Source organism: Xenopus tropicalis, chromosome 5 (genome assembly GCF_000004195.4).
Source record: "Xenopus tropicalis strain Nigerian chromosome 5, UCB_Xtro_10.0, whole genome shotgun sequence".
NCBI classification, from domain to species: domain Eukaryota; kingdom Metazoa; phylum Chordata; class Amphibia; order Anura; family Pipidae; genus Xenopus; species Xenopus tropicalis.
Genome location: NC_030681.2, coordinates 9,156,085 through 9,183,038, shown reverse-complemented (window position 1 = coordinate 9,183,038; position 26,954 = coordinate 9,156,085). Strand labels below are relative to the sequence as shown.

General features: G+C 46.5%; 1 protein-coding gene across 1 annotated transcript; it reads right to left on the bottom strand.

The window, feature by feature from the left end:
• Nucleotides 1-6,515: 6,515 nt before the first annotated feature.
• capn8.3 (calpain 8 gene 3) lies at nt 6,516-26,954 on the bottom strand. The gene is given in 22 exon segments (XM_031902615.1): nt 6,516-6,783; nt 7,645-7,703; nt 8,677-8,793; nt 9,198-9,276; nt 9,884-9,952; nt 10,645-10,709; nt 11,243-11,300; nt 12,165-12,230; nt 12,641-12,677; nt 14,457-14,668; nt 15,781-15,792; nt 18,304-18,414; nt 18,417-18,478; nt 19,492-19,652; nt 20,299-20,373; nt 20,850-20,935; nt 21,178-21,261; nt 21,742-21,907; nt 23,313-23,446; nt 24,190-24,308; nt 25,723-25,792; nt 26,656-26,954. Coding segments are annotated over 22 exon segments (2,103 nt in total). The 5' UTR covers nt 26,893-26,954; the 3' UTR covers nt 6,516-6,759.

The window sequence follows — 26,954 nt, the reverse complement described above, 5'->3', positions numbered from 1 at the left end:
CCAAACCGACAATCATCAGCTGTGTTGCACCTATGGGTTCACTGCTGTTGTCCGAATCCCAAACCAATAATAGACTTGGTGAATCCTTTTAAAGAAGGAAAGTTAAAAATCACTTGGGGGCATGTGTTATCCCCCCCCCCCCCCCCCCACTGGCTATTGTAATCACTTACCTTTTACCTCGGGTGCTCCTGTTAGCAGAAAACCACACCAGCTGGGGTAGCTTTCTTCTTTCTTTGCGCAGTAGAGTCGGCTTTTTCACCCTACTGTGCCAGAAGAAGAACAAAGATAGAAGGAAGTGGATCCCTCACTCGCAGCTACCCCGGGCCGGTGCAGTTTTTTCCTAATAGGAGCACTAACTTGAGGTAACTTGGGAGGGGAGGGTGCTTAACATTTTAGCGATTTTTACTTTTCCTTCTCTTTTAATCCCAACCAATGGTGATTATCATTAATGCTTTTCAACCAGTCGGAGGCTGATGGCTGTTCCAACTTTCCCTTTTCTGTGTTCTTGTGTTGCATTGGTGCTGATTAGCACTGCTACTTAATAAATTTAAAGAAGGTAAAGGAAAGGTAAAAACTCAGTAAGCTTTATCAGAAAGTTCTATGTAAATACAGTCATAAGCACTGAGTCCTCTATCAAAAGAAACACAGGATTTCTTGTCTCCTTTTGTGTAAACATGTTCTTCATTATCAGACTTCCTCTGTCAGAAAAATCCTTCATTCCCCAGCTGAGTCTGTGCAGTTCTTTCCTCTCTCCCTTCTCCTGCTCCCCCTCCCATAAAAATTCACTCCCCCTCCCATCAGAATGTGTGATCTGAGATACCAACGGCTAGAGCTGCAGCAGGGAGCTGCCCGGTCATTGACTGGGCAGCTAGATAATTATAGCTCTGTGAGGCTACAATTTTATTATTATTGCTACTTTTTATTGCTTATCTTTCTATTCAGGCCCCCTTCTATTTATATCCCATTCTCTCATTCAAACTACTGCCTGGTCGCTAAGTACCCAGTACAGGGTTCTGTACTGGGTCCACTTTTGTTTAATTTGTTCATAAATGACTTAGGGGAGGGTATTATGAGTAATGTATCAGTGTTTGCAGATGACACAAAACTCTGCAGACCAGTCAATTCTATCCAGGATGTGACATCCCTGCAGCAGGATCTTGACCAACTGGCAATCTGGGCAGCTAAGTGGCAGATGAGATTTAATGTGGATAAATGTAAGGTCATGCACCTGGGATGTAAAAATATGCAAGCCCCGTATACCCTTAATGGGACTGCACTAGGCAAATCCATAATGGAGAAGGACCTTGGAGTCCTTGTAGATAATAAACTTGGCTGTAGCAAGCAATGCCAGGCAGCAGCTGCAAGGGCAAACAAGGTTCTGAGCTGTATTAAAAGGGGTATAGATTCACGGGAGGAGGGGGTTATTCTTCCCCTTTACAGAGCGCTGGTAAGGCCCCATCTAGAATATGCTGTTCAGTTTTGGTCTCCAGTGCTCAAACGGGACATTATTGAGTTAGAGAGGGTCCAGAGAAGGGCAACTAAGCTGGTAAAGGGTATGGAAAGTCTCAGTTATGAAGAAAGACTGGCCAAGTTGGGTCTGTTTACACTGGAGAAGAGGCGCTTAAGAGGTGACATGATAACTATGTATAAATATATAAGGGGATCATATAATAACCTTTCTAATGTTTTATTTACCAGTAGGTCCTTCCAACGGACACGAGGGCACCCACTCCGTTTAGAAGAAGGGAGGTTCCATTTAAACATTCGGAAAGGATTTTTTACAGTGAGAGCTGTGAAGTTCTGGAATTCCCTCCCCGAATCAGTCGTACTGGCTGATACATTATATAGCTTTAAGAAGGGGCTGGATGGATTCTTAGCAAGTGAGGGAATTCACGGTTATGGGAGATAGCTCTTAGTACAAGTTGATACAGGGACTGGTCCGATTGCCATCTTGGAGTCAGGAAGGAATTTTTTCCCCTCTGAGGCAAATTAGAGAGGCTTCAGATGGGGTTTTTTGCCTTCCTCTGGATCAACTTGTAGTTAGGCAGGTTAGGTATAGGCATTATGGTTGAACTTGATGGACGTATGTCTTTTTTCAACCCAACTTACTATGTTACTATGTTACTATGTTACTATGTAAACAATACCCTAGCAACCGGATATCTGCTGAAATTCCAAACTGGAGAGCTGCTGAACAAGCCAATAAGGTCGGTGCCTGCTCCTCCCTGCTATGTGAGTCCCCTGGCTGGCAGAGTCACGGAACTTTATGCAGCGCAGGTAGATATATTAAAAACTAATGATTTTTTCAAATTAAACCAAATTGCAAATGTCATGTAATCGACTATATCTCCTTATTTTTTCACATTGTAGTAAAGGTGAACAGCCCCGTTAAGTGTTTATGAAGAAATGAAGTCATTTTATGAAGAGCTGCCAACACAGGCACGCAGCAAAGCATTGGTACATCGATCATTAGTACATTTATTTTTATCATCAGTTACAAACAGAGATAGAAGTGAAATAATATTGCCCTTTGTGTGTCATTATACCTGGAACACAAACAAGTCAGGCGTCTGACTCCTTTCTGGTACCGGGACGCTAAACATTTGTTAAAAAAGCAATAAACTATGAATGGTGATTAATAATAATGACAGAAATATAGTTTTTGTGTTTTTCTGACCCTGTATAAGAAAGGGAATTTACTGTTCATAACTGGAAGCAACGTCGCAATGGCAATTTATTTTATATTCAATCTTTAAGCAATATCTGGGTCTAAATCAGAGGTCCTCAAACTAAGGCCCGCGGGCTGAATATGGCCCCCCAAGGTCCTTTACCCGGCCCCAGGGCCCACTGCATCCTCACCCCTGGCTATCACCAGTCTGCCTCAGTGTGGCCCCAGCACATTGTGTCCAGCGCCATTAGAGTCGGCTAGTAGGACCCAGTGACAGGCAGACAGGTAAGTAGCCAGGGGTGGGGACACAGCGGGGGCAGGGGGGGCATAGTTTGAGGACTAAATATAGTCCGGCCCCCCAACAGTCTGAGGGCCCTCTGTTTAAAAAGTTTGAGGACCCCTGGTCTAAATAGTGACGTCCCACAATTCCATAGAGAAGTGAGTAGATTCCTTTGCACCCAATCGGGACATTTATACATATATTAACATGTATGTAGGGACCCATAGGGTTAAGTTCCCTATGGCTTTATACCCTACTTCTTCACATCTTTTTTGTTATTGGGCAAAGCCCTTATACTCAGGTTTCAGTTATGTAACTGTATCCCTTATAGGTTAGTCAGGTTGTTCACGCCCCCTGCAGACTGATATAGTGTCTAGCAGGAGGGTGTGGCTTCCTCTTTGGCTGCAGGCTGCCTTCCAAGCATAGCTCCATTGAGCCTGGGAGCAGACCTTAGGCCCCAGAAGCCATTTGTGCCCCAGAGGATACCAACCCTCTGGTGAAAGTCGGGGACAGGGCCCCGTGAACGAGGATAAGTAAGCACAGCAGATTGTTTAATAGCACTTTCTAGGAAAGTGACATAGTCAGCTCTAGCTAGAAAGGGCAGTCTAAAAGCCCCACCAAAGGAGTGATTAGATCCAGGAGTAGTTCTCCTATCCGGCAATGTTGCCTCAGTGTAGGGCCACGGAGTAGAGATAGTGACAGCCAGGATAACCCCTGATCCTACTCACCCGGAGGACTCATCCACATTAGGTTATCAACCTGAAGGAGTAGATAACTACATAAACTACCTCCCAAGGGGTATTTGGCTGAAAGGTGTGTTTCCCTGCCCAGACTCTACCAAGAGGTGGGATAAAATGGTGCATACCCTCTCTTCTGCATAAGGGTGTGCTCTCCTTTTACCATCTATACTGGCTGTGTCTGTGAGTCTGATAACCCTGCTAATACATCTGTGTCTTGGACCAATAAATCTGTATTATAGTTCACCATAAGAATCTCTCTAGCACCCATTTATACCAACCACACTACACAGTCTCAGCAAGTTGTAGTTTAACTACACCCTCAGCGAAGGCCCATCCTAAGAAAGAGGGTCACATGTAACACATGCTCTACATCACTACTAGCCTGGATTTGACTATATCATAGCCAAACAAGTGTTACATGTATGTGATTTGTTATCTGAAAATCTTTTATCCTGAGGGCTCCATTATAAGGCAATGCCCTAATCCCATAGTGTTCCATTAATATAAACGATTCATTACTTTGTACTATATAGATTGTAAGCTCTACGGGGCAGGGACCTCCATCCTCTTGTGTCTTTGACTCTTAACTTATTGCAACTGTATCTTGTATTTATTTGTATTTATTGTTATACTGTGTATTTATCTATTATTATCTTAATAACCCCCTGTTTGTATTAATGTATTCTACAGTACAGCGCTGCGTACATAAGTAGCACTTTATAAATAAACATATACATACATACATATTACATGGCAGCTAAGCCAGCACAACTCCATGTTGATTGGTTCCCGGGTTGAATACTGCTATTACATATACACTTCTGCTGGCTGAATTGAAAGTGTCAGTTGTTTGGTACCTTAGCAGTAAAAGCTGCTGAAACTCCCAGCTGGAGAACAAATACTGAAATGGTTAAAAAAACTACAAATAATAAAAAATGAAGACCAATTGCAAACAGAATATCACTCTTTACATCATACTAAAAGTTAACTCAAAGGTGAACAAATAAATAAAATATCTATTAGCAAAGGTGCCCCGGTGCCCCCATGTACATTTAAAGGAGACGTTCTGGATTTTGACATGAGAGACACCACGCATCCCTATAGGGCTAAATAAACATTAATGTTACGTGTCTTTTCTAGATAATATTTAACTGAGATCATGTTCTTATTTACTTCTTCTGGAACATATTTGTTTGCTTTTGTATTTCTTAACATTCTGGGGATTTCCAATTAAGCATTCGGATAATCTGTACTAATACAGAATGCAGTCGGGAGGTTCCCCTGTCTGAAAGCGGTTTCTAAGCTGGGTACTGGTGGGAAACGTTTAGTGATTTAAGCAATACGTTTTTATTTCAAGCTAGGGAGGCCATTAAGCTGCTATGACTGCCAGAAAATCGCCAGCTGGTATTACAAATTTACTGGCAATATAAATGCTGGTGACATTGTAAGGGGGCAATCCTACCTATAATCCCTCCCTTCCCTGACACTTTCAGCAGCAGATCGGCCCCATTTTATATAAAGGCCGGCCCCTGCCCCGCCCATTTCCCTGCCCTGCCCCGTCCATTTCCCTGCCCTGCCCCGTCCATTTCCCTGCCCTATGCTCTTTAGTGTTACTATTCTATGGATTTTCATAGGAACACATTGGTATCACTTTAAATCCTATTTCTAAGGAAGGTGTATGTATGATTACATAGTAGAAAGAGATTTCAGGTGACATTTTATTAAGGCTGGCGGAGCCCATAACATCCCTGACTTGTGGCCCAAATAAAATTACATTTGATCTGACCAATCCAGTGTGCTGCTGAAATTTCCTTCTGAATGTCAGTGGGTTCTGGTTGGTGCCAAGACCCAGAACCGGTGCCATTACCATACGTGTGTCCTGTCGGTGCCAGCGTTTAGGGAATGTTCGGCTAAACAATACTAATATCAACTTTGGAGTTCCAAAGGGAGGAGTCTGTATCCCAGTGTGTGGGCGGGGCATGGAGATACCTATACAATAGTTGGGCTAGAGCCTACTTACCTATGGGAAAGGGTGAGGAGAACTGTACTGCAGGTAGGTACAGAGACATTAATCAGGCTGGGGGGGTACTGGGGGAATTTTCAGCAGCACACATTTTCTTCTTGTAAGGGGCTGTGGTTGCCTGGGGCCAGGGTCGGGAAAAATCCCGGTGAGCCCTGTCCCTAGTGGGCCCTGACCCTAGTGGGCCCCAGCGGCTCAGACCCGACCATTGCGGCGCTCCCACTGCCCGACTGTTCCTCCCCTGATGCATTAAATTTACACGCACTCAGGGCAGGACGTTGGGAGGGGGACCCTGCGGGGGTTAGGGGGGCCCCTGCGGTGGGGGGGTTAGGGGACGGGACGGGAGCCCCGGTAGGCCCTGCACCCCCCAGTCCGGCCCTGCCTTTGGCTGGTACAGAAGCCCAAAACATAATGTACAATATTTCTTCTCTACTTTTTAAGTTAGGCTTTAGTTCTCCTTTAATGCCCCCCCTGGCGCTCTGCAGCTTCTTTGATTTGAATGGCGTGCATGCCAAGTGCATTTCAGGGGGTGCCAAACGGTATAATTACAAGTTGGGCGGGTGGACCACAAGTAACAATGTGTTAAAAAACAATGTAAATGTAGTAAAATGGCATAGAAACCAGTGTAGTCTGAATATGGGTTTTATCTTTTTTTTTCACCAGTTGAATAAGTTATACAATTCTGGAATCTATTGGGTGTCACGTGGGCACTTGGGCACTGTGCCCCCAGCTGGGGTTATAAATACGGGCGCCCCCTGGCTGCCAGCTCTTCTACTGTAGCACTACAATAAGCGCCAGAGACGTACGTTTTATTCAAATCCAAACCAATTTATTTACATTTATAACTTCATGGAGGTGTATATGTGAGTAAGTGGGGGGGTGTGGGAGAGCGGATGGAGGTGAGGGGGCCCCAGCCCAGAGTAGTTACGCTGCTATGCAGAAGTCACTCCTCATATTATGTCATATTAAACCAATATCCATGTCCGATACAAGTGATTTCAGAGAATAACGGGGGCTCCGTAGCCATCTGATCCACGCGGGCCGACCAACATCACATCATGGCGGTGCAGAGCCACTGTGGGAAGAAAGAGAATGTATGGGTCAAGCTGGTACCGCTAGACTGGTGGATGCAGTAATGGCGACTGTGCTAGAAAAAATCCAGCAAATTGCATTTTATTTTCTGTAGGTTTTTTTTTCCTGCCTGGTAAAAACATAATGAAAAAAAATAGAAAAAAAAAATCTAATAATTTCTTCTGCCTTGGCCTGTGCTGCTACAGGGTCGGACTGGGGGGTGCAGGGCCCACCATCGCCTTCACACACACAACCATCCCCTGCAGAGGCCCCCAACTCCCTCCGACCCCCTCTGTGGATCACGGGAGTGCCTTTGGCGGGATTGGATTAGGGCCGCCATGGCCCGCCAGGTTTTTTTCCTGGTACCCCGGTGGCCTGGGCCGATGGTGGTAGCGCAGTAAAGTTCTTTATAGCTGAGATATTGAGTGTCCCCTTGACATGATGCTTTTTAGTCCTCAGTCACATGATGTTTTCAGTCCTCAGGTGCCCACAGAGCTTGGTAGGTAGGGTTGCCACCTTTTCCTGTGACTAATACTGGCCTTCAGGTTAAGGGGTGAGACGTAATGTTTGTGGGCGGGCTTACGATGTAAGGGGCGGGGGAAATAGGTGGGTGGAGCAGTACATTGCGGGTAAGTTTGTAATACCGGTGCCAGCCCTAGCGGGTGATTTACCAGCCCTATTGTTAGGTAGGCTGTATAGCACTGATATACATAACGCTGTCCTGTTATTCCAATTCATTTGTAAAGTATTGGCTTAAAACAAAACAAAAAAAACCTTATTTTTACTATAGGGAAAGATGTGAATGGGGTAAACCAAGGTGAATACACGGGGGTAGATATTGGAGACAGAGAAATACTGACTGTACCTCGGATAGAGACAGACTCAGGGCTCCATTCTCGTTTGTTTTCAGCAGCTCAAACATTTCTGGGGGGGGGAAACAAATAAATATTGTTATAAAATCTGTAAATTGTGAGTGATAGCCCCAGCTTATTCCTGCAACTCTATAACAACTGGCAATGATCAGAGCTAGTGATGAGCGAATCTGCAAAACGGCAAAAATGTCGTGCAGCAAAAAAAATTGTCACCCGCGACTATTCTTTTGTCGCCCGCGGCTATTATTTTGTCACCCGCAGCTATTATTTTGTCACTCGCGACTATTCTTTTGTCGCCCGCGGCTATTATTTTGTCACACGGCTATTCTTTTGTCGCCGTGGCTATTCTTTTGTCGCCCACGGCTATTATTTTGTCACTCGCGACTATTCTTTTGTCGCCCGCGGCTATTATTTTGTCACACGGCTATTCTTTTGTCGCCGTGGCTATTATTTTGTCGCCCGCTGCTATTATTTTGTCGCACGGCTATTATTTTGTTGCCCGCGGCTATTATTTTGTGGCCCACAGCTATTATTTTGTTGCACGGCTATTCTTTTGTCGCCGTGGCTATTATTTTGTCGCCTGCGGCTATTATTTTGTCGCACGGCTATTATTTTGTCACACGGCTATTATTTTGTCGCCCACGGCTATTATTTTGTCGCCCGCAGCAATTATTTTGTGGCCCACGGGTATACTTTTGTCGCACGGCTATTCTTTTGTCGCCCGTGGCTATTACTTTGTCGCGCGGCTATTCTTTTGACGCCCGCAACTATTCTTTTTTTTGACGCCGGCGACAATTTTTGGACGTGCGGCAAATTTTTTCATCCGTTACGCGAAACAATCTGCCAATGGCGAAACGCGGAAATTCGCAGTGAATCCATGCCTGGCGAAACATTTCGCCCATCACTAATCAGAGCACAATACAGTATAGAAAGGGGAATGAAAGTACAGGGACCCCCAATATTTGCTTATGGGCTTATATATCAATTTTTGAGTTTTGGATGAGTGCATTGCTATTAGTACTTACTGAACAAGGTCTCCAGGCGAATGAGGCACGCAATGAAGCTGTCGAAGCTGATAGATAAGCCATTAGTAATGTAGCGCTGCACGATGGCTTCTTGGATCTTGTTATTCAGATTAAACCCTGAGAAATAAAGGTTCAGGTGCTGAGTTACCCAGGGTTCCACAGGGGAATGAAAAGGTACTACTATCCCCTCTCCCAGCTCCCTTTCTAACCCACCTTGCTCCTTATTTCCCTTTGAATGCAGCCCACCAACATCATGCCCCGCCTCAACATCACGGACTTGCCCCCCTTGTGGACCCCCAATCTGGCTGGTAAGAACATTAATGGAAGGTGGCAACCCTACCAACTGGGCAAGGGTGAGCAGAAAGGCAAGTGAACAACCCCTTTAGCTATTTTCTAAAATGTATAAATCCATGGCAGCTCATAATAAAGAAAGGAATGAGAAACAGAGTATCTGATATTGTGGGAAAGTGACAATGAATCATTTTTTTATCAGTTGAAATGAAATTTAGATTTTCACTTACCTGCTTGTTGCAACGCATTTCGCATTTCATGGGCTTCGATGCTCTCCGATCTGTCATTGTCCGCTGATTTGAATATTTTCTGTTGAAGACATAAACATGAGAAACGTGTGAGAGACCGGCTGTATGGCCTGCAAGGCAAATTATTATTACATGTACTTATAGGGAAACTATCCCCCCAAACAATGTAGGTCTCTATACAAATATATTGCATAAGCAGCTCCTATGTAAAACCCTGCTCCGTCTAAATAAACCATTTTCATATAAATATACTTATTTAGCAGTATGTGCCATTGGGTAATCCTAAATAGGAAACTGCCATTTTAGGTACTAAGGGCCATCCCCTGGGATTATAGGAGTCACAGAGCACACAAACACGCCAAGGCACACATACATGCTAGGCCCCATCAGCCAATGAATGGGCAGAGTTCTGCCTTTTGCTCCCACACTACTTCCTGTTACAGTTAGAGCTGCATTATTTCCTGTCAGCTGATCTCTGAGGGAGCACACAGCCCATCACTAAATGGCGGCTCAAGGGAAAGGATGTAAATAAATGGATCCCATACCATACTGTTAATTCAAAATGCCAAGAAATGAAATATAGTAAGTAGTTTCCCATTGTCCATCCCCTGCTATAAATGATTGTAGGTTCTGTTTCTCATTCAATGGGCCCAAAACATGATTCTTACCGTGTATTTAACTAACTTTATCCATAGAGGTCGGAACTCCTTGTAACTCAGCTTCCCTGTCAGGTCAGTCTGTGAAGGGTTAAGGTTCTAGCTTAGAATCCATTATACAGGACTTTATGCAGTGCCCTAATCAGATCCCATTGTGCTGGGCCTCGGCTATTTGTTTCTATGGCTCCCAAAGGCTAAAGTGGGTTTTATATGGCGGGGCCCCCAGAAGGGCAGCGGGGCCCCCAGAAGGGCAGGGGGGCCCCCAGAAGGGCAGGGGGGCCCCCAGAAGGGCAGCAGGACCCCCAGAAGGGCAGCAGGGCCCCCAGAAGGGCTGCAGGGCCCCCAGAAGGGCAGCGGGGCCCCCAGAAGGGCAGCGGGACCCCCAGAAGGGCAGCGGGGCCCCCAGAAGGGCAGTGGGGCCCCCAGACGGGCAGCGGGACCCCCAGAAGGGCAGCGGGGCCCCCAGAAGGGCAGTGGGGCCCCCAGAAGGGCAGCGGGGCCCCCAGAAGGGCAGCGGCAGCGGAGCCCCCAGAAGGGCAGCAGGGCCCGTAGAAGGGCAGCAGGGCCGGCATAAAAACTATTCTGATGAATTATGATTTCATAATTAGAACTTTAAAAAGTAATAAGTTTGAGTTCTAAAAGAACCTTTCCTACCAACAGGTGTCATTGTTCTTCCAGTCATAATTATAAGGTAATTATGAGATAAAAGGTTTATTTCTGCCCTACGCTAAGGTTGGATGGAGAAACCCCGGCTTGGGAACCCGCAAGGATACGTCAAAAAGGTTGATCATTTCTTTGCATGTCGTCAGGCTGAACCCGTCCGATTTAATGTCCTTTCCTGTACGAATAAAAAGGTTTCAGAGATACAAATTAGCAAACAGCTCCGGCATTTCTGCTGTATTTTATTATTTTAACCCTTTCCCTGCCAGTAATGCAGATTCTCGAAATTCATAACCATGGGGTCGTTACCCAACCTGGCCAAATGCTGGCAGGCACAGGGCTAAAGGCACAGGGCTAAAGGCACAGGGCTAAAGGCACAGGGCTAAAGGCACAGGGCTAAAGGCACAGGGCTAGAGGCACAGGGCTAGAGGCACAGGGCTAAAGGCACAGGGCTAAAGGCACAGGGCTAGAGGCACAGGGCTAGAGGCACAGGGCTAGAGGCACAGGACTAGAGGCACAGGGCTAAAGGCACAGGGCTAGAGGCACAGGGCTAAAGGCACAGGGCTAGAGGCACAGGGCTAAAGACACAGAGCTAAAGGCACAGGGCTAGAGGCACAGGGCTAAAGGCACAGGGCTAAAGGCACAGGGCTAAAGGCAAAGCAAACACTATGGGGGCTTATATCTCAGAGAATGTCATATTGTGACACTTACTCTTTGATAGAATCCTGCTCAGATTGATCCTCAGTTCCTCTGCGCTCATTTCCATTTTCTGCAGGAACAAATCAATAACACTCAGTGCAGAGACTGTGATACAATAATCTTCTGTAGCTCTGTATTCATTTCAATAATCCTGCAATTACTGGTCAGGGGAATGCCAGCAGGCCCTAAACACCCTCACATATAGGCCCATTCACAATACATAAATACTAAAGTAATTTAGCACTTGCTATAGTTCCAGGGGTACCCAGGGCACAAATAAGCACTCACCCCAAATCCCCCCCCTAACTGGCCTTCAGGCTGGGCCCCCTTAGCCCATAACAAGGTTACAGATATATAGAAACATTGGGGTAACAGTCACCCCGCTATAGTTCCAGGGGTACCCAGGGCACAAATAAGCACTCACCCCAAATCCCCCCCTAACTGGCCTTCAGGCTGGGCCCCCTTAGCCCATAACAAGGTTACAGATATATAGAAACATTGGGGTAACAGTCACCCCGCTATAGTTCCAGGGGTACCCAGGGCACAAATAAGCACTCACCCCAAATCCCCCCCTAACTGGCCTTCAGGCTGGGCCCCCTTAGCCCATAACAAGGTTACAGATATATAGAAACATTGGGGTAACAGTCACCCCGCTATAGTTCCAGGGGTACCCAGGGCACAAATAAGCACTCACCCCAAATCCCCCCCTAACTGGCCTTCAGGCTGGGCCCCCTTAGCCCATAACAAGGTTACAGATATATAGAAACATTGGGGTAACAGTCTTACCCCACTGAGCCCTCACAGAAAGCACAATGGATACATTCGGACATTTCCATGTTCTCCCTGCCTGGTGTATTGGCCAAAAATACCCTCTTTGAAATAAGCCCCATCACAATTTCTTTCATATAATGGCAGAATTGCTGCAGTTCTGTACCTGTTGCTCAAGCTCAGTAAGAATGTCTCCAATCTCTGACTCTACTTGTATATCGGATACGTCCAGCTAGAAAACAGCACAAAATCATTGCATATTAAATCAGATATAAATATCTCATATTCATCTTGTACCATCTTTTAGATTATACAGACAGGGGATCACTTTATCTGGAAACCCGTTATCCAGAAAGCTCTGAATTATGGGGAGGCCATTTTCTCAGTAATAATAAAGCAGTGCCTTGTACCCAATGGAGCTGCATGAAATCATGTTGGTGGCAAAACCCTCCTATTGGAGCAGACTTAAGGTCTGGTGATCCAAATGATGTAAAGATCCCTTATCCAGAAAACACCAATCCCCACGCATTCCACACAGTAGATCGTATACCTGAGCTCAAATATAAAAGCTATGGAACACATTTAAAACTGCCTTCAGCTGTGGGATTCTGGGATATGTAGTTCAGCAATATAAGCCTTTACCTGATATAGATCGGCATTTGCGACGTCCCCAAGTTCCCTATTAGAAAAACATAAATATTACAGTATTTATTATTACAGCATGGAATAGAATGGATGTAACATGAAACATAAGACAATTTTGTTATTAAGCTTCAGTCAGTACCTACACATTAAGGTTTAAAATGCCAGTACATTTTGTGATATTTGGTAAAATCTTCATATTTCATTTTTCGATTTGGGTTTTTCTTATTGTGCCATTATTGACCCATACTGTTTCCTGTGCCAGAGGCAAAATGGAATATCCACAGGCACAAATAAAACAGTTCCAATTAACACTTGGGGGCCCATTTACTAATCGTTTTTTTTCCCCGTGAATCTCCTCTTGCTCCCCATTCAGCGATGAGGAAAGGACACCCGAAGGGAGCACTCACCGGGATAAACTGCGCACCCAAGGCCCGAGGACTGCAGACAGAGAAAGGAGCAGTAACCCAAAGGGTGATAGTGACTCCTGATAAGTACATTTTATTCTTTGTCTGTGAGTGTATTGGTTTAATAATTCTGCCCCAGGGCCCCACACCCCCAAGATGCCCCACCCTAACCCCAGGCAGGGGCCCCCACTACCTGCCCGACATCTTCCCTTGAACGTGTGTAAGTAAAACACATCAGGGGAGGACACCGGCAGCCGAGGCAGCGGTAACAGGGATCTGGTCTGGGTCACCGGGGCCCACTGGGTTTTTTCCCGGTATCCCAGCGGCCCAGTCTGACCCTATTCAGAGAGGTTAGTCTCCCGCGATAGGTCTAAAGACAGAAGAAGGCACTCCAAAGTTGTAGGTACAAATACAACAGTGAATGATTTTTTGGGCTTTTCTACGTGACAGCTTTTAAACTAAACACAGGAATAAGGAATCACTGCAGCTCCACGAGGAAAGTCACGTCTAAATGGTATTATTATCCAGTTCCCCGGCCGGCCAGTCTCAAGCATCTTTAGCATGGAAATGGGCAATAAAACTTCCTCTTGTTTCATCATTTATTTGTATTTATCTTAATACACCGAATCCAGGATTTGGTTCAGGATTTGGCCAAGATTCAGCCTTTTTAAGAAGGATTCGGATTCGGCTGAATCCATGCTACTGGCCGAACTGAATCCGAATCCTTATAGGAGAAGAAAAGTCATTTGGGCTTTTTATTGCCAATAGATTAGTCACATTAGTGGCACCTAGAACTCTATATTTATTCTGCAGAAAGCTTTACCTGCCTGAGTAACAGCCCTAGAAGCTAAGAAGATAGCAGCTGCCATTTTAGCATTGTCTTCATAGCTTCCTGCTGCAGCTCTAGCTGTTATAGCTCAGATCACACATTCCTAAGGGAGGGGGAGTGAGTTTTATGAATTCTTGTGGGAGGGGGGAGCTGGCAAAGGGAGAGAGGAGACAACTGCGCAGACTTCGGCCCCGGGAATAAAGGATTTTTCTGAGAGAGGAAGTCAGACACCCAAAGAACATGTTTACAAAAAAGGAGATAAGAAATCCTGTTTTTCTTTTGATAGAGGACTCTGTGAGTGCTTATGGCTGTATTTACCTTTCTGATAAAGCTTACTGAGTTTTTACCTTTCCTTCTTCTTTAAAATCATGGGACTTTTTGTCCTGTACACCCTTCTGTATCCTAATTTACATATGCAAATTAGGATTCGGTTCGGTATTTGGCTAAATCTTTTACAAACAATTCTGGGTTTGGCCAAATCTGAAAATAGTGGATTCGGTGCTTTATCCCTACTTTATATGCAGAGTTCACCCTGTTCGGAATAGAAGTAACAAAGGCTGCCGTTGCTGTAATTACTCACCAAACCCCAACTTTCTTTTCTGAGAAGACTCGAAGGCAGAAATCGGCCTCCTGGCAGGGGTAGTAGGTGTGCGGGAGGAGGACGTACTCGCCGACGGGCAGCTTGTGGCGGCAGCAGGTCTCCCGGTGCTTCTTGTACACGTCTGTCCAAGCCACGTATTTGGTTTTCAAGAAAAAATCTTTCCCCAGAGGGACATCGGGGCTTCCCTGCAACTAATACAGAGCAATGAGAAAGATGCAGCCAGTATGTTCTACAGCAGGAGTCCCCAACCTTTTATACCCACGAGCCACATTCAAAGGTAAAAAGACTTGGGGAGCAACACAAGCATGAAAAATGTTCCTGGGGTGCCAAATAAGGGCTGTGATTGGCTATATGGTAGCCCTTATGTGAACTGGCAGCCTACAGAAGGCTCTGTTTGGCTGTACAACTGGTTTTCATGCAACCAAAACTTGCCCCCAAGTCAGGAATTCAAAAATAACTCCCTGGTTTTGGGGCACTGAGAGCAACATCCAAGGGGTTGGGGAGCAAAATGTTGCCCTGAGCCACCGGTTGGGGATCACTGCAGTGTAATCTATGTCTGTAGGTAGCAGTGCCGGGCTGAGCTCCATGTGTGCCCAAGCATGGAGCCAAGGGCTACCCAAACTCGCTTCCCAGGGGGGGGGGGCATTGATGCTACTGACACTTCCCCTCACCAAAGGCCAGAAATGCAGTAGGTACACAGGTACGTGCCTGCTGCCCTCCCATCATTGTGCCCTAGGCATATGTCTCTTCTGCCTCCCCTAGTTCTGCCCTGCTAGAAGCATCAGTACCTGTTGCACAAAGGGGGGATTAGTGGCTACTGCTTGTAGCTGGCTAGGGATAAGTAAAGGCCATACACAGGCCAATTGAAGTCCTTCAGACCAATTCAGCAGCTTATCTGCCCATGTATTGGCCTACCCAACCGATATCTTGCCTATACTTGGGCAGATGTCAATCAGGCAGATTTGATTTCTCTAGTGGATTAGGGACCGCATTGGTTTATTTATGCACTCCTGGCTCCAATTGCTCCTATTCCCGTCATTGTAATCCAATTGTTTGGCCCGAGGGCCACCCTAGGTGGGCATATGGGGGGAAAGATCTGCTCGTTTGGTGACCTGGCTCTGGTAAACAGACTTCTAGCACCCCCCAGCCTGAGACCCCATGTACATTGTGTTCCAATTACACACACAGTACATGTAAGCCAATCAGAATCATATAAGGATCTTATTCTATAACATATAAAGCAGCACCCATCGGCCGTCACAGCACCCAGTACCGGGAGTATTCAGTTGTAGGAATCCATTACCTCTTTAGGGATCTGCAAAACAGAGAAGAAATGGATTAATGCATTGGATTGTTTGGGGATCTGGGTCTAAACATGAAGCTTTTATTGCTTTATATTCGGGTTTCCTCCTTTTTTGAAATAAATATAAAAACACTAAACCATGTAATAAAGGCGCTAAGTTTGCCCAGGAGCAGTAACCCATAGCAACCAATAATATGTTTGCTTTTAAAAAGGTGACCAATAAACGCTACTTGCTGACTGGTTGCTATGGGTTACTGCTCCTTGGCAAACTATAATGGGGGAGAGTTTAGAGCTTAATACATGAAATCTCACCCATGTTCTATTCATTCCTATGGGATTTTTAAAAGCGTATTAATCAATTTCACTCATTTTATAAATACCCTTCTAAAAATCCCATAGGAATGAATATAATGCGGGTGAGATTTTATGTATTAAGCTCTAAACTAAATTTTGATAAATCTGTCCCATTATAGTTTGCCAAGGAGCAGTAACCCATAGCAACTAGTCAGCAAGTAGCCTTTTATTACATTACCCCTATATATAGTTACACTAGAATAAGTGTTATATTGGCTTAGTCAGTTAGCATACAAACTGGGACTCATTTATAAACACTGGGTAAATTTGCACCTGGGCAGTAACCCATGGCAACCAATCAACAGTTACATTTTTCCAGCCAGCTGCAGGTTGAACACTAAAACCATCTGATTGGTTGCCATGAGCAGGGTCGGACTGGGCCCAGACTCAACGCTTGCCGGTGCTCCCCCAGCCTACGGTCAGGGCCGCCATCAGGGCGGCACAGAGGGTACAATCGTCCGGACGTTTTTAGCTTTAAAGGGGGCCCGGCCGCGCTAAAGTTGGGGGGGCCTGGGGGAAGCTGGAGGATGCTTTGGGGGGGGCTTTTTAGGGGGGCACTGGCTACCAAAGTTTTAGGGGGCCCTGGGCTGGCTAGCAATGATTTAGGGGGTATTTAGCTGGAGAATGCATTGTGGGGGGGCCCTGTTGGAAGCTGGAGAATGTTTTGTGGGGGGGCCCTGGGGGAAGCTGGAGAATGCTTTGGGGTGGGGGCCTAGGAGAAGTTGGAGAATGCTTTGTGGGGGGGCCCTGTTGGAAGCTGGAGAATGCTTTGGGGTGGGGACCCTGGGGGAAGCTGGAGAATGCTTTGTGGGGGGGTCCTGGGGGAAGCTAGAGAATGCTTTGTGGGGGGACCCTGGGGGAAGCTGGAGAATGCTTTGTGGGGGGGCCCTGGGGGAAGCTAGAGAATGCTTTGTGGGGGGGCCCTGGGGGAAGCTGGAGAATGCTTTGTGGGGGGGCCCTGGGGGAAGCTAGAGAATGCTTTGTGGGGGGGCCCTGGGGGAAGCTAGAGAATGCTTTGTGGGGGGGCCCTGAGGGAAGCTAGAGAATGCCTTGTGGGGGGGCCTGGGGGAAGCTGGAGGATGCTTTGGGGGGGCCTGGGGGAAGCTGGAGGATGCTTTGGGGGGGCCTGGGGGAAGCTGGAGGATGCTTTGGGGGGGCTTTTTAGGGGGGCACTGGCTACCAAAGTTTTAGGGGGCCCTGGGCTGGCTAGCAATGATTTAGGGGGTACCTGCCCTGGCACCAATGCAAAATGTAACTCCTGGACACCAATGTTTTAGGGGGCCCTGGCTACCAAAGTTTTATGTCCTTTGTATTGATGGGAGGGGTCACTGGGGGAGGGGCCATTGGGGTGCGGGAGGAGGGGGGGGCCCAGAAAACTTTATTATGAGGGGCCCCGTGATTTCTGATGGCGGCCCTGCCTATGGTGATCCCCCCGATGCGTTAAACTAGGCGTGCTCGGGTGATTATGTTGTGCGGGGGCCCCTGTGGGCGGTTAGGGAGGCTCAGCGGGGGCCCTGTGGGGGGGGTTAGGGGGTGCAGCAGGGGCCCCTAGGGGGTGCAGGGGACGCAGCCGGCAGGGGAACCTGGGTCGGCAGCCCTAGTGGGCCCTACACCCCCCAGTTCGACCCTGGCCATGAGTCACTGCCCAGGTGCAAATTTGCCCATTGTTTATAAATTACCCCCAATGACAAATGTCTGGGCCCCCCCACCCATCTGGCCCCCTACCCTGAGCGCGTAGATGAAACTTACATGCAGGGGGGTCAGGGGAGTGAGATCGGAGGATTGGTGGAGCGCCCTACGGGGATCGGGTCTGTGCCGCCGGGGCCCCCCAGATCAGTTGCCAAAAGACTCCTAATATACAGTATATACAGGTATGGGACCTGTTATCCAGAATGCTTGGGAACTGGGGTTTTCTGGATAAGGGATCTTTCTGTAATTTTTCAAAATTAGAATTATTTGCTTATCATGGAGTCTATGGGAGATAACCTTCCTGTAATTCAGAACTTTCTGGATAACTGGTTTCCGGATAACGGATCCTATACCTGTACTGAAATCTAAATATATTAATGCAATGTGTTTTGCCCTTTTCCCCCTTCAAAAAATGATGGGTGATAATAATCAAGTTTAGAACCTCCAAATAAAATAAAAAAAACATCTTTTTCTACCAACCGGATACAAGTAATAGCCAACGGCAAACTCTTCCCCTCCCGTGGGCTTCATCTTCCGTCGGTTCTTCTGGATCAGCGCCACAATCACCGTGCAGCTCTGCGCTTTGCCGGCCCCCCCCGCTCATCATCCGGCTCCTCCAGCTTAATCCGGAACTGCGGGTTGATCCAAAATGTGTCTGCGGTGGAACAGAACAGGTTCTTTATGTGACGCCTGGTCTCCCACCCCCTGTAACCCCCTGTTTACTTGGATATTACTTAGCAAATGATAGAAAAAGACATGTTGATATATTGGGCTAATAAATAAATAAATAGGGTTGTTCATCTTTATTATTATTTATATAGACATCAACACGCACAGGGCACAACCATATAAAAGGATGCAGCAGGAAGCCGGGGTCAGAAGCAGCCGGAGGATGGAGCGAGCCGCACGTAGCTGGGGGGAGATGGAGGATGCAGGGAAGGATGCTGGAGAGGAGCTGGGGAATGGAGCTGGAGGATGCTGGGGAATGGAGCTGGAGAGGAGCTGGGGAATGGAGCTAGAGGATGCTGGGGAATGGAGCTGGAGAGGAGCTGGGGAATGGAGCTGGAGGATGCTGGGGAATGGAGCTGGAAAGGAGCTGGGGAATGGAGCTGGAGGATGCTGGGGGGGAGCTGGAGGATGCTGGGGGTTAAGCTGGAGGATGCTGAGGGTGGAGCTGGAGGATGCTGGGGGTGAAGCTGGAGGATGCTGAGGGTGGAGCTGTAGGATGCTGGGGGTGGAGCTGAAGGATGCTGGGGAGTGGAGCTGGAGGATGCTGGGATGGGGAGCTGCAGGATGCTGGGGAGTGGAGCTGGAGAATGCTGGGGGGAGCTGAGAAGCCCTGTGATTTGTGACGCTGGCCCAGCCCAGCGGTAAGTCAATGTGGCCCCTGAGCCAAAAAGTTTGCCCACCCCTAACCTAGAGCCTAGGGCTGCCAACTGTCCATTTTTGACCCAGACAGCCGGGTTTTCCAAATTAGGAAAACTGGGCAGGACTCACTGACATTGATGCGATGCACGTCATAGCCCCGCCCAGTGATGTCACGGACCCACCTCTTCCCCGCCCAGTGATGGCGCTGCCCTGCCTTTTCCCCGCCCTGTGATGTCACGGACCCATCTCTTCCCCGCCCCTGTGATGGCAGAGGTGGCAGCCAGACTAGAGCCTCATTACCTGGATATTTCTTGCATCCGCCCGCAGTGCATCCGCTCTTCCAGCTCCCATAGAACTGGGTCAGGCACCAGCGCCGCTCCTCCTTGCTGCACACACAGTCCAGGCTGAGGTTACAGATATCCAGTCGGTAGAACTCACTAATGAAATCCGAGAATGGCATCCTGTACCAGAGAATCAGTGAGGGTTATTATTATCTCTAGGAAGGGATTTTATTGTTTGTACCCCTTTATCATAACATTCTGTGCTACACTGCCCCCTGGTGGTCACACTTTCCATATACAGGGTGCCTGTGGCGCTACACCAGTTCATAGGAAAAGCCCTCCTTCGAGTTAATCCTTGGCCAGGGCCCCCCCTGAAACCCTGCAGCCCCCAAGTTCTGATACTATCAAATCAATGACCAAAATGTCATCTTATAGGGGTTGTTCTCCTTTGAGATAACTTTGAGTATGATGTAGAGAGTAATATTCTGAGACAATTTGCAATTGTTCTTCATTTTTTTTAATTATTTGTAGTTTTTTAATTATTTGAATTTTTGTTCAGCAGCTCTCCAGTTTGGAGTTTAACAGTTATCTGGTTTCCAGGGGTCCCTAGCAACCAGGGAGTTGTTTGAAAGAGAGATTGATATATATATATACATAATAACCCGTCTTTTAAACCACATTTGTTTCTTCATTATTTACTGAATCCAATGAGAGTTTTGCCTCGGAACTATATTCATTATCGCTATTATTGACAAGTACTTATAACATTACATACAATTAATGACTGATTTGTTTACTCTGATTATGTAAAAAAATAGTCACTTACCAGACTTCTCCATCGTCACCCTGAGTATTTAGAGCTGCTCTTGTCTCTGAGTCAATGTCGTCCCATTCAGGTGCACTGCCGGGAGAGATAGCAATAAATATCTTACACCCAGGGCCTATTGGACTTGCAAGAGTCTTTAAGTTGTGCTAGTTTTAGCCAATATTATTAATAACACATGCACAATTCAGCAGAAACAGCCCCCTAAGTTTGCTCATAGCCTGTACAGAGAGATACCATAAAACTATGGCACATAGGGATTCCCCTGTACTAAGCACAATTCAGCAGGAACAGCCCCCTAAGTTTGCTCATAGCCTGTACAGAGAGATACCATAAAACTATGGCACATAGGGATTCCCCTGTACTAAGCACAATTCAGCAGGAACAGCCCCTAAGTTTGCTCATAGCCTGTACAGAGAGATACCATAAAACTATGGCACATAGGGATTGCCCTGTACTAAGCACAATTCAGCAGGAACAGCCCCCTAAGCCAAGAATGCACAAATGATTTCCCCTACTTCAATTTTGAGACAGTTGAAAGACAGAAGACTCACTTATCACTCCATGCGCCGTTCCATTCTGTTTTACCCCAGGGATTTCTCAGCCGGATCAGCTGAACTTTCTCTCCACGGTAGGAAACCTGTAAATCACACACATACAGTGACTTTCCCACCATCGGTTCCCTAAGTGTCACAGTTTTGCATTATAAAAAATTGACTTCTCCTACATTGTTTCAAGAGTCAGAACCAGAGAAAAGAAAATGATAAACAAGTACGGCTCTCAATAGCAGGTACATTTGCACATCACTTTATAACCAGTGGGTATTGGGGAGTTGATTTAGGTTACAAAAAGGTAGTTTTGGGTATTTTGAGTATTTCCTACCTCTTCCGCCCTGGTGATGGTGTAAGCGTGATTCTTCACTACGTTGTTCTTTGCAACAGTTTCCACTTTCCCACTGTCGGATTTCTGTAGGAATCAATGTGAGGAGTTGATGAAACGGAGTTTAATTCTGACACCTGAGCCTGGTTCTGTTGTTTGGTACCTTCCCTGGCTGCACATAGCGGGTTTGGGCTAATCGCTTGATTGGCATTTACAGAAGCAGGACCCTTGGGCATTACTTTAGCTGGGGAAACCAGTGGGGGCTTCAGAAGGGGCGAGAGAGGCTTAAACCCCCATATACTAGTAGTGTTGTGTAATGATATTTCTGTTGTGGGGGGGGGGTCCTTACATTTTATAAAGGTATCAGTGATTCTGGTCTCACTTTTTATCTTAAGTTGGCCATATACAGTAGGATCCGCTCGCTTGGCCAGGTCAGCAATGGCGTGGATCTTCTCCCGATATAACCACCTACATGTGGGCAATATCGGGCTAGTTGATTCATTTGGCCCTAGGAACTAAGGAACTGATATACGGTGTATGGGGGGGGGGGGGGCACACAGGACTTACAGAAGAGCAGGTGAGTAGGGAATTAGCCCTCAGAACTTTCTGGACTCTCTGGAACAGATCCGCTGGAGGCTTCTCTAGATAGTATAGTTCAGCAATGCCACCAGTAAAGTCCTCAAGGGCATCTACTGGGGAACCTCCTATCAGAGCTTCGTAGGATCCATTCAGCCTTTGGGGAAAAAACAAAACTAGTTCAGTATGGGTGCAACAGATGCAATGTATTTGGAGATGCCTACACCCATTCTTATCTTCTTGCAGCTCCATGTTGGTCACCCAATCTGGTTGCACATATCCATGCTTTGCCCTATTGGGCTGATTGCATCACTGGGCTCAGTAGATGGGCTATTTAGCCTCCAGTTCATGAGCAGCCAAGTCAGAAGCTAATGTTGGCCTGTGCATGGTATGGTTTCTATTTTATACTCCTTTACCTGATCTCCCCCAATCTCTCTATCCTCTACCTATTGGGCAAAACCTGCACCTCATGTACCAAGTGTGGCCCATTCTGCTCGACCACCATAGGGACCCCTTTGGGTTGTGTTGGGTTTGCTGCACTCTTTCTCTTTTCCATGTTAACTGTGCAAATAAACTGTAATAGATATACAGGTATCGGACCCCTTATCCGGAAACCCATTATCCAGAAAGTTCCAAATTACGAAAAGGCCATCTCCCATGGACTCCATTTTTATCAAATAATTCACATTTTTAAAATGATTTCCTTTTTCTCTGTAATAATAAAACAGTACCTGTACTTGATCCCAACTAAGATATAATTATTCCTTATTGGGGCAGAACAGCCCTATTGGGTTTATTTAATGGTTAAATGATTCCCTTTTCTCTGTAATAATAAAACAGTACCTGTACTTGATCCCAACTAAGATATAATTACCCCTTATTGGGGGCAGAACAGCCCTATTGGGTTTATTTAATGGTTAAATGATCCCCTTTTCTCTGTAATAATAAAACAGTACCTGTACTTGATCCCAACTAAGATATAATTACCCCTTATTGGGGCAGAACAGCCCTATTGGGTTTATTTAATGGTTAAATGATCCCCTTTTCTCTGTAATAATAAAACAGTACCTGTACTTGATCCCAACTAAGATATAATTACCCCTTATTGGGGCAGAACAGCCCTATTGGGTTTATTTAATGGTTAAATGATCCCCTTTTCTCTGTAATAATAAAACAGTACCTGTACTTGATCCCAACTAAGATATAATTACCCCTTATTGGGGCAGAACAGCCCTATTGGGTTTATTTAATGGTTAAATGATTCCCTTTTCTCTGTAATAATAAAACAGTACCTGTACTTGATCCCAACTAAGATATAATTACCCCTTATTGGGGGCAGAACAGCCCTATTGGGTTTAATAACTGTTTAAATAATTTTATTAGCAGACATAAGGTAGGAGATCTGAATTACAGGAAAAAAAAACCCTTATCCGGAAAACCCCAGGTCCCGAGCATTCTGGATAATGGGTCCCGTACCTGTATTTCCTTTTGATATAACTTCCAGCTTTGTAAGGAAGACTGTCCCTGTAGGACGTGTTCTGAGTAAATATGGTGACACTTACTTGGCATAAGCCTTTTCCAGCAGCGCGCTCCAGAACTCGTTGCCCTCGGCTGACTTGACAAACACCAGTTTTCCTTTCTTTGTTGGGAGTCGGTCATCCACAACTACATCCACCCACTCACCGTACTGCCAGAACTGAGAGAGACAGGACCTTGTTATGAAGGCAATCGGATACTAGGATATTGGCAATTATTGGACATCACTCTCAGTAAATTGTCCAGAAACCTCATGCCAGAACTTATTTGCTCCTAAAGAGCAGGGCTGTGCAACTGGTGGCCCTAAGGAAGAATGAAACAGTTGGTGAAAAATGTGTTTCCTGAGAAAAGGAACTTCTTGACATGTTGCTCTGATTAGAAAACCAGTAGAGAAGAGTCATCTGACATTTCTTTGTACAGTTCTAAAGGTCCCCATACATGGGCCGATTGTAGCTGCCGATATGGGTCACTGATTTGGCAGCTTATCGGCCCGTGTAGGGGCAGGAACGAGGGGCCTGGCCGACCGATATCTGGCCTGAAATTGGCCAGATATCGATCGGTCAGGATAGAAAATTCAGTCGGATCGGGGACCGCATCAGCTCGTTGATGCGGTCCCCGAACCAACTGCCCCATGGCCCCAGGGCCAAACAATTGAATTATTTTTTTTTTACCTAAACGCTCCCTGATATCGCCCACCCATAGGTGAGAATATCAGGTGAAGATCCGCTCGCTTGGCGACATCGCCAAGCGAGCGGGTCTACTCGTGTATGGGGACCTTTTCCTTTTCCCAGGAAATTCAGTTTCAGCCAGCTGTAGCCGGGTCTACCTTTGCTTTATTGCATCTTGTTATCACCAACTGTCACATCCCTGTTATCAACATGAATATTATCCCGTAAGTGTCACCTTGAAGTGAAAGATGCCTGCATAGTTGGTCTGAAAGCTCTGATCCCCCGGAACGACCTGGGACAGATATTCTTCATTCAGTGTAAGGGAAGCAATGGAGGAAAGGAACCAGCAGTCCCCTGTAGGATACAAATGGAGATAGTAAATAATACAAACATAAAGCAGCCGGACCCCCCCCGGACCCCCAGAAGGCTCAGGTTAAAACATCAGTTATATCATGAACACAAGACTAAAGCCGACCATAAACATTCAGCTTTCCACTGTGGTGCCAGTCCCTATTCAGTTCCTTCAGGTGGCCATACACCATAAAGGTGGCAAGACGTGCCAATATTGTACGAAATGAAGTTTATCGGGAGACGAGGTGACCAGTAATGGCAAAGGCCTTGGATATCGGTTGTCTCGTCGATCAGGTGGGACAGAAAATTTTGATCAGGCTCCTTTAAATACACCTGAGCAAGGGCAAGTTTAGTGCTGAATCATCAGATAGGGGTATAATTCTTTTGTTTCTACCTGCATATCTGGCGATTCAGCTCTGAACCTTAAGATGGCCATACACGCTAAGATCCACTAGCTTGGCGAGGTCGCCAAGTGAGCGGATCTTCCCCCGATATCGGGAAAATGTAGGCCCTGGGGCCAAACGATAGAATTATAACGGCGGCAAAGGGCGCATTCGGTTTGGGGACCGCATCAATGAGCCGATTCGGTCCCGATCCGACTAAATCTTTTAACCTGCCCGATTGATATTTGCCCAACTTCAGGCCAGATATCGGTCGGGTAGGCCCGTCGTGTATGGCCACCTTAAGTGGAGGGTGAGAATGATCTTTAAGATCATAATTGTAATGTGTATGGCCGCATTAATATCTGCTTGTTTAGCGAGGTCACCTATCAAGAAGATCTTTCCCCTATATGCCCACCTAAAGTGGCTAATATCAGATTTCAATCATTTGGCCCTCAGTCCCCCATCAAACCTGTCTGATTGGCAATTATATGCCAGATAGGTCGGGTAGGCCCATCAGGGGGCCCCAATGCACAGGCAGATAAGCTGCTGAATTGGTCTGAAGTCGGACCTGAGTCGGCAGCTGAAATTTGCCTGTGTGTGGCCACCTATAGCTCTATGGCTTTGGATAACGGGCTGGTATATGTACACGAGGGTGGGATGAGTGGTAGCCCCATATAAATATAGGAATGTCCTGTAGGTTAGTGATCCCTGTTGGTAAAGTGATTCACCTTCAGAAATCAAGGGCCCCATACAATGAAATAAGCAATACAGAGTGTCGTATTTACGGTCCATCAAGACCCAGATACTGTATAGTTAGAAGCAGAAGGGTCTAAGGGGCCAATATGCCCATAAGGGAGGCTGTAACCACCCCCCACCAAGGACCTGGCATAAAAAATGTTTGTCTCCAGGGTTCCATGGGTCTAACCATGGCAGGTTCCTACAGAAGCACCCCCCCCCCCCCCCCCCACAATGGCAGCCCTGCAAGGTATTTCCATTTACTGCATATAAAGGCAACTCAGCGCCAAAGCACTTACCTAGGGACCCCTGGCGAATGTCAGAGCGGGTTGCGCCACTGATAATAAATTCCGGTTTGGGATGAATTTGCTGTGAGAAGTTAAAGAACAAACGAGTGAGACTGACAGATACTAAAGATACAAAAGAACAATAACTTTTTATGAAAAATGAGTGCGGCAGCCAGGCCCCCGGTACTGGGGTAGGTCAGTGAGTGTATATTGGGGGCATCAGGAACGGAATGGGGGGGGCAGCAGAGACACATGCCTTGGGGGCAATTTAGATTGCAGTGAAAGCAGGCAAACGAGTGAGGGGGCAACTAGGTGTGACAGTGGTACTTAGGGCTGGCCCGGCTGGTAAAAATGCAGTAGGGGGTACATTATCCCTTATAATACACAAGTGATACTCAGAGTTCCCTGTATAACTCAGCCTGCAGCCTTGTGCCTTTATATGGGCACAGAACCCCTCAGTGACTGCTAATATCCTTATCATTTACAGTAGGGGGTACATTATCCCTTATAATACATGAGTGATACTCAGAGTTCCCTGTATAACTCAGCCTGCAGCCTTGTGCCTTTATATGGGCACAGAACCCCTCAGTGACTGCTAATATCCTTATCATTTACAGTAGGGGGTACATTATCCCTTATAATACATGAGTGATACTCAGAGTTCCCTGTATAACTCAGCCTGCAGCCTTGTGCCTTTATATGGGCACAGAACCCCTCAGTGACTGCTAATATCCTTATCATTTACAGTAGGGGGTACATTATCCCTTATAATACATGAGTGATACTCAGAGTTCCCTGTATAACTCAGCCTGCAGCCTTGTGCCTTTATATGGGCACAGAACCCCTCAGTGACTGCTAATATCCTTATCATTTACAGTAGGGGGTACATGTGCATCACTCTTTAATTCATTAATTGCCCAATATAAATACTGCACTGTTCCTTACCATCGGTCTCAGCCAGACAATCCCTTTGGTTTTGTCAGAATCGGGTCCGAGTTCTTTGACCCCCAGAGACGCTTGGCTTGCAGGGAAGGGCTCATCCTCAAACAGAGAGTTAGACGCCAGACACTGCGCCTTCAGCTGCCCATAATCCTGGTTTAAGTATTTCAGGGGCTTATTATTTGTGCCCAGACCCTGAGCCACAATCCTGTCTTTGGCCACTTTAGTCGCAATGCCAGACATGGTGCCAACGCTGTGGGTGCTGCTGCCCAAACTGGGGGATGAGGAGCTCAGTTCTGCAGGGC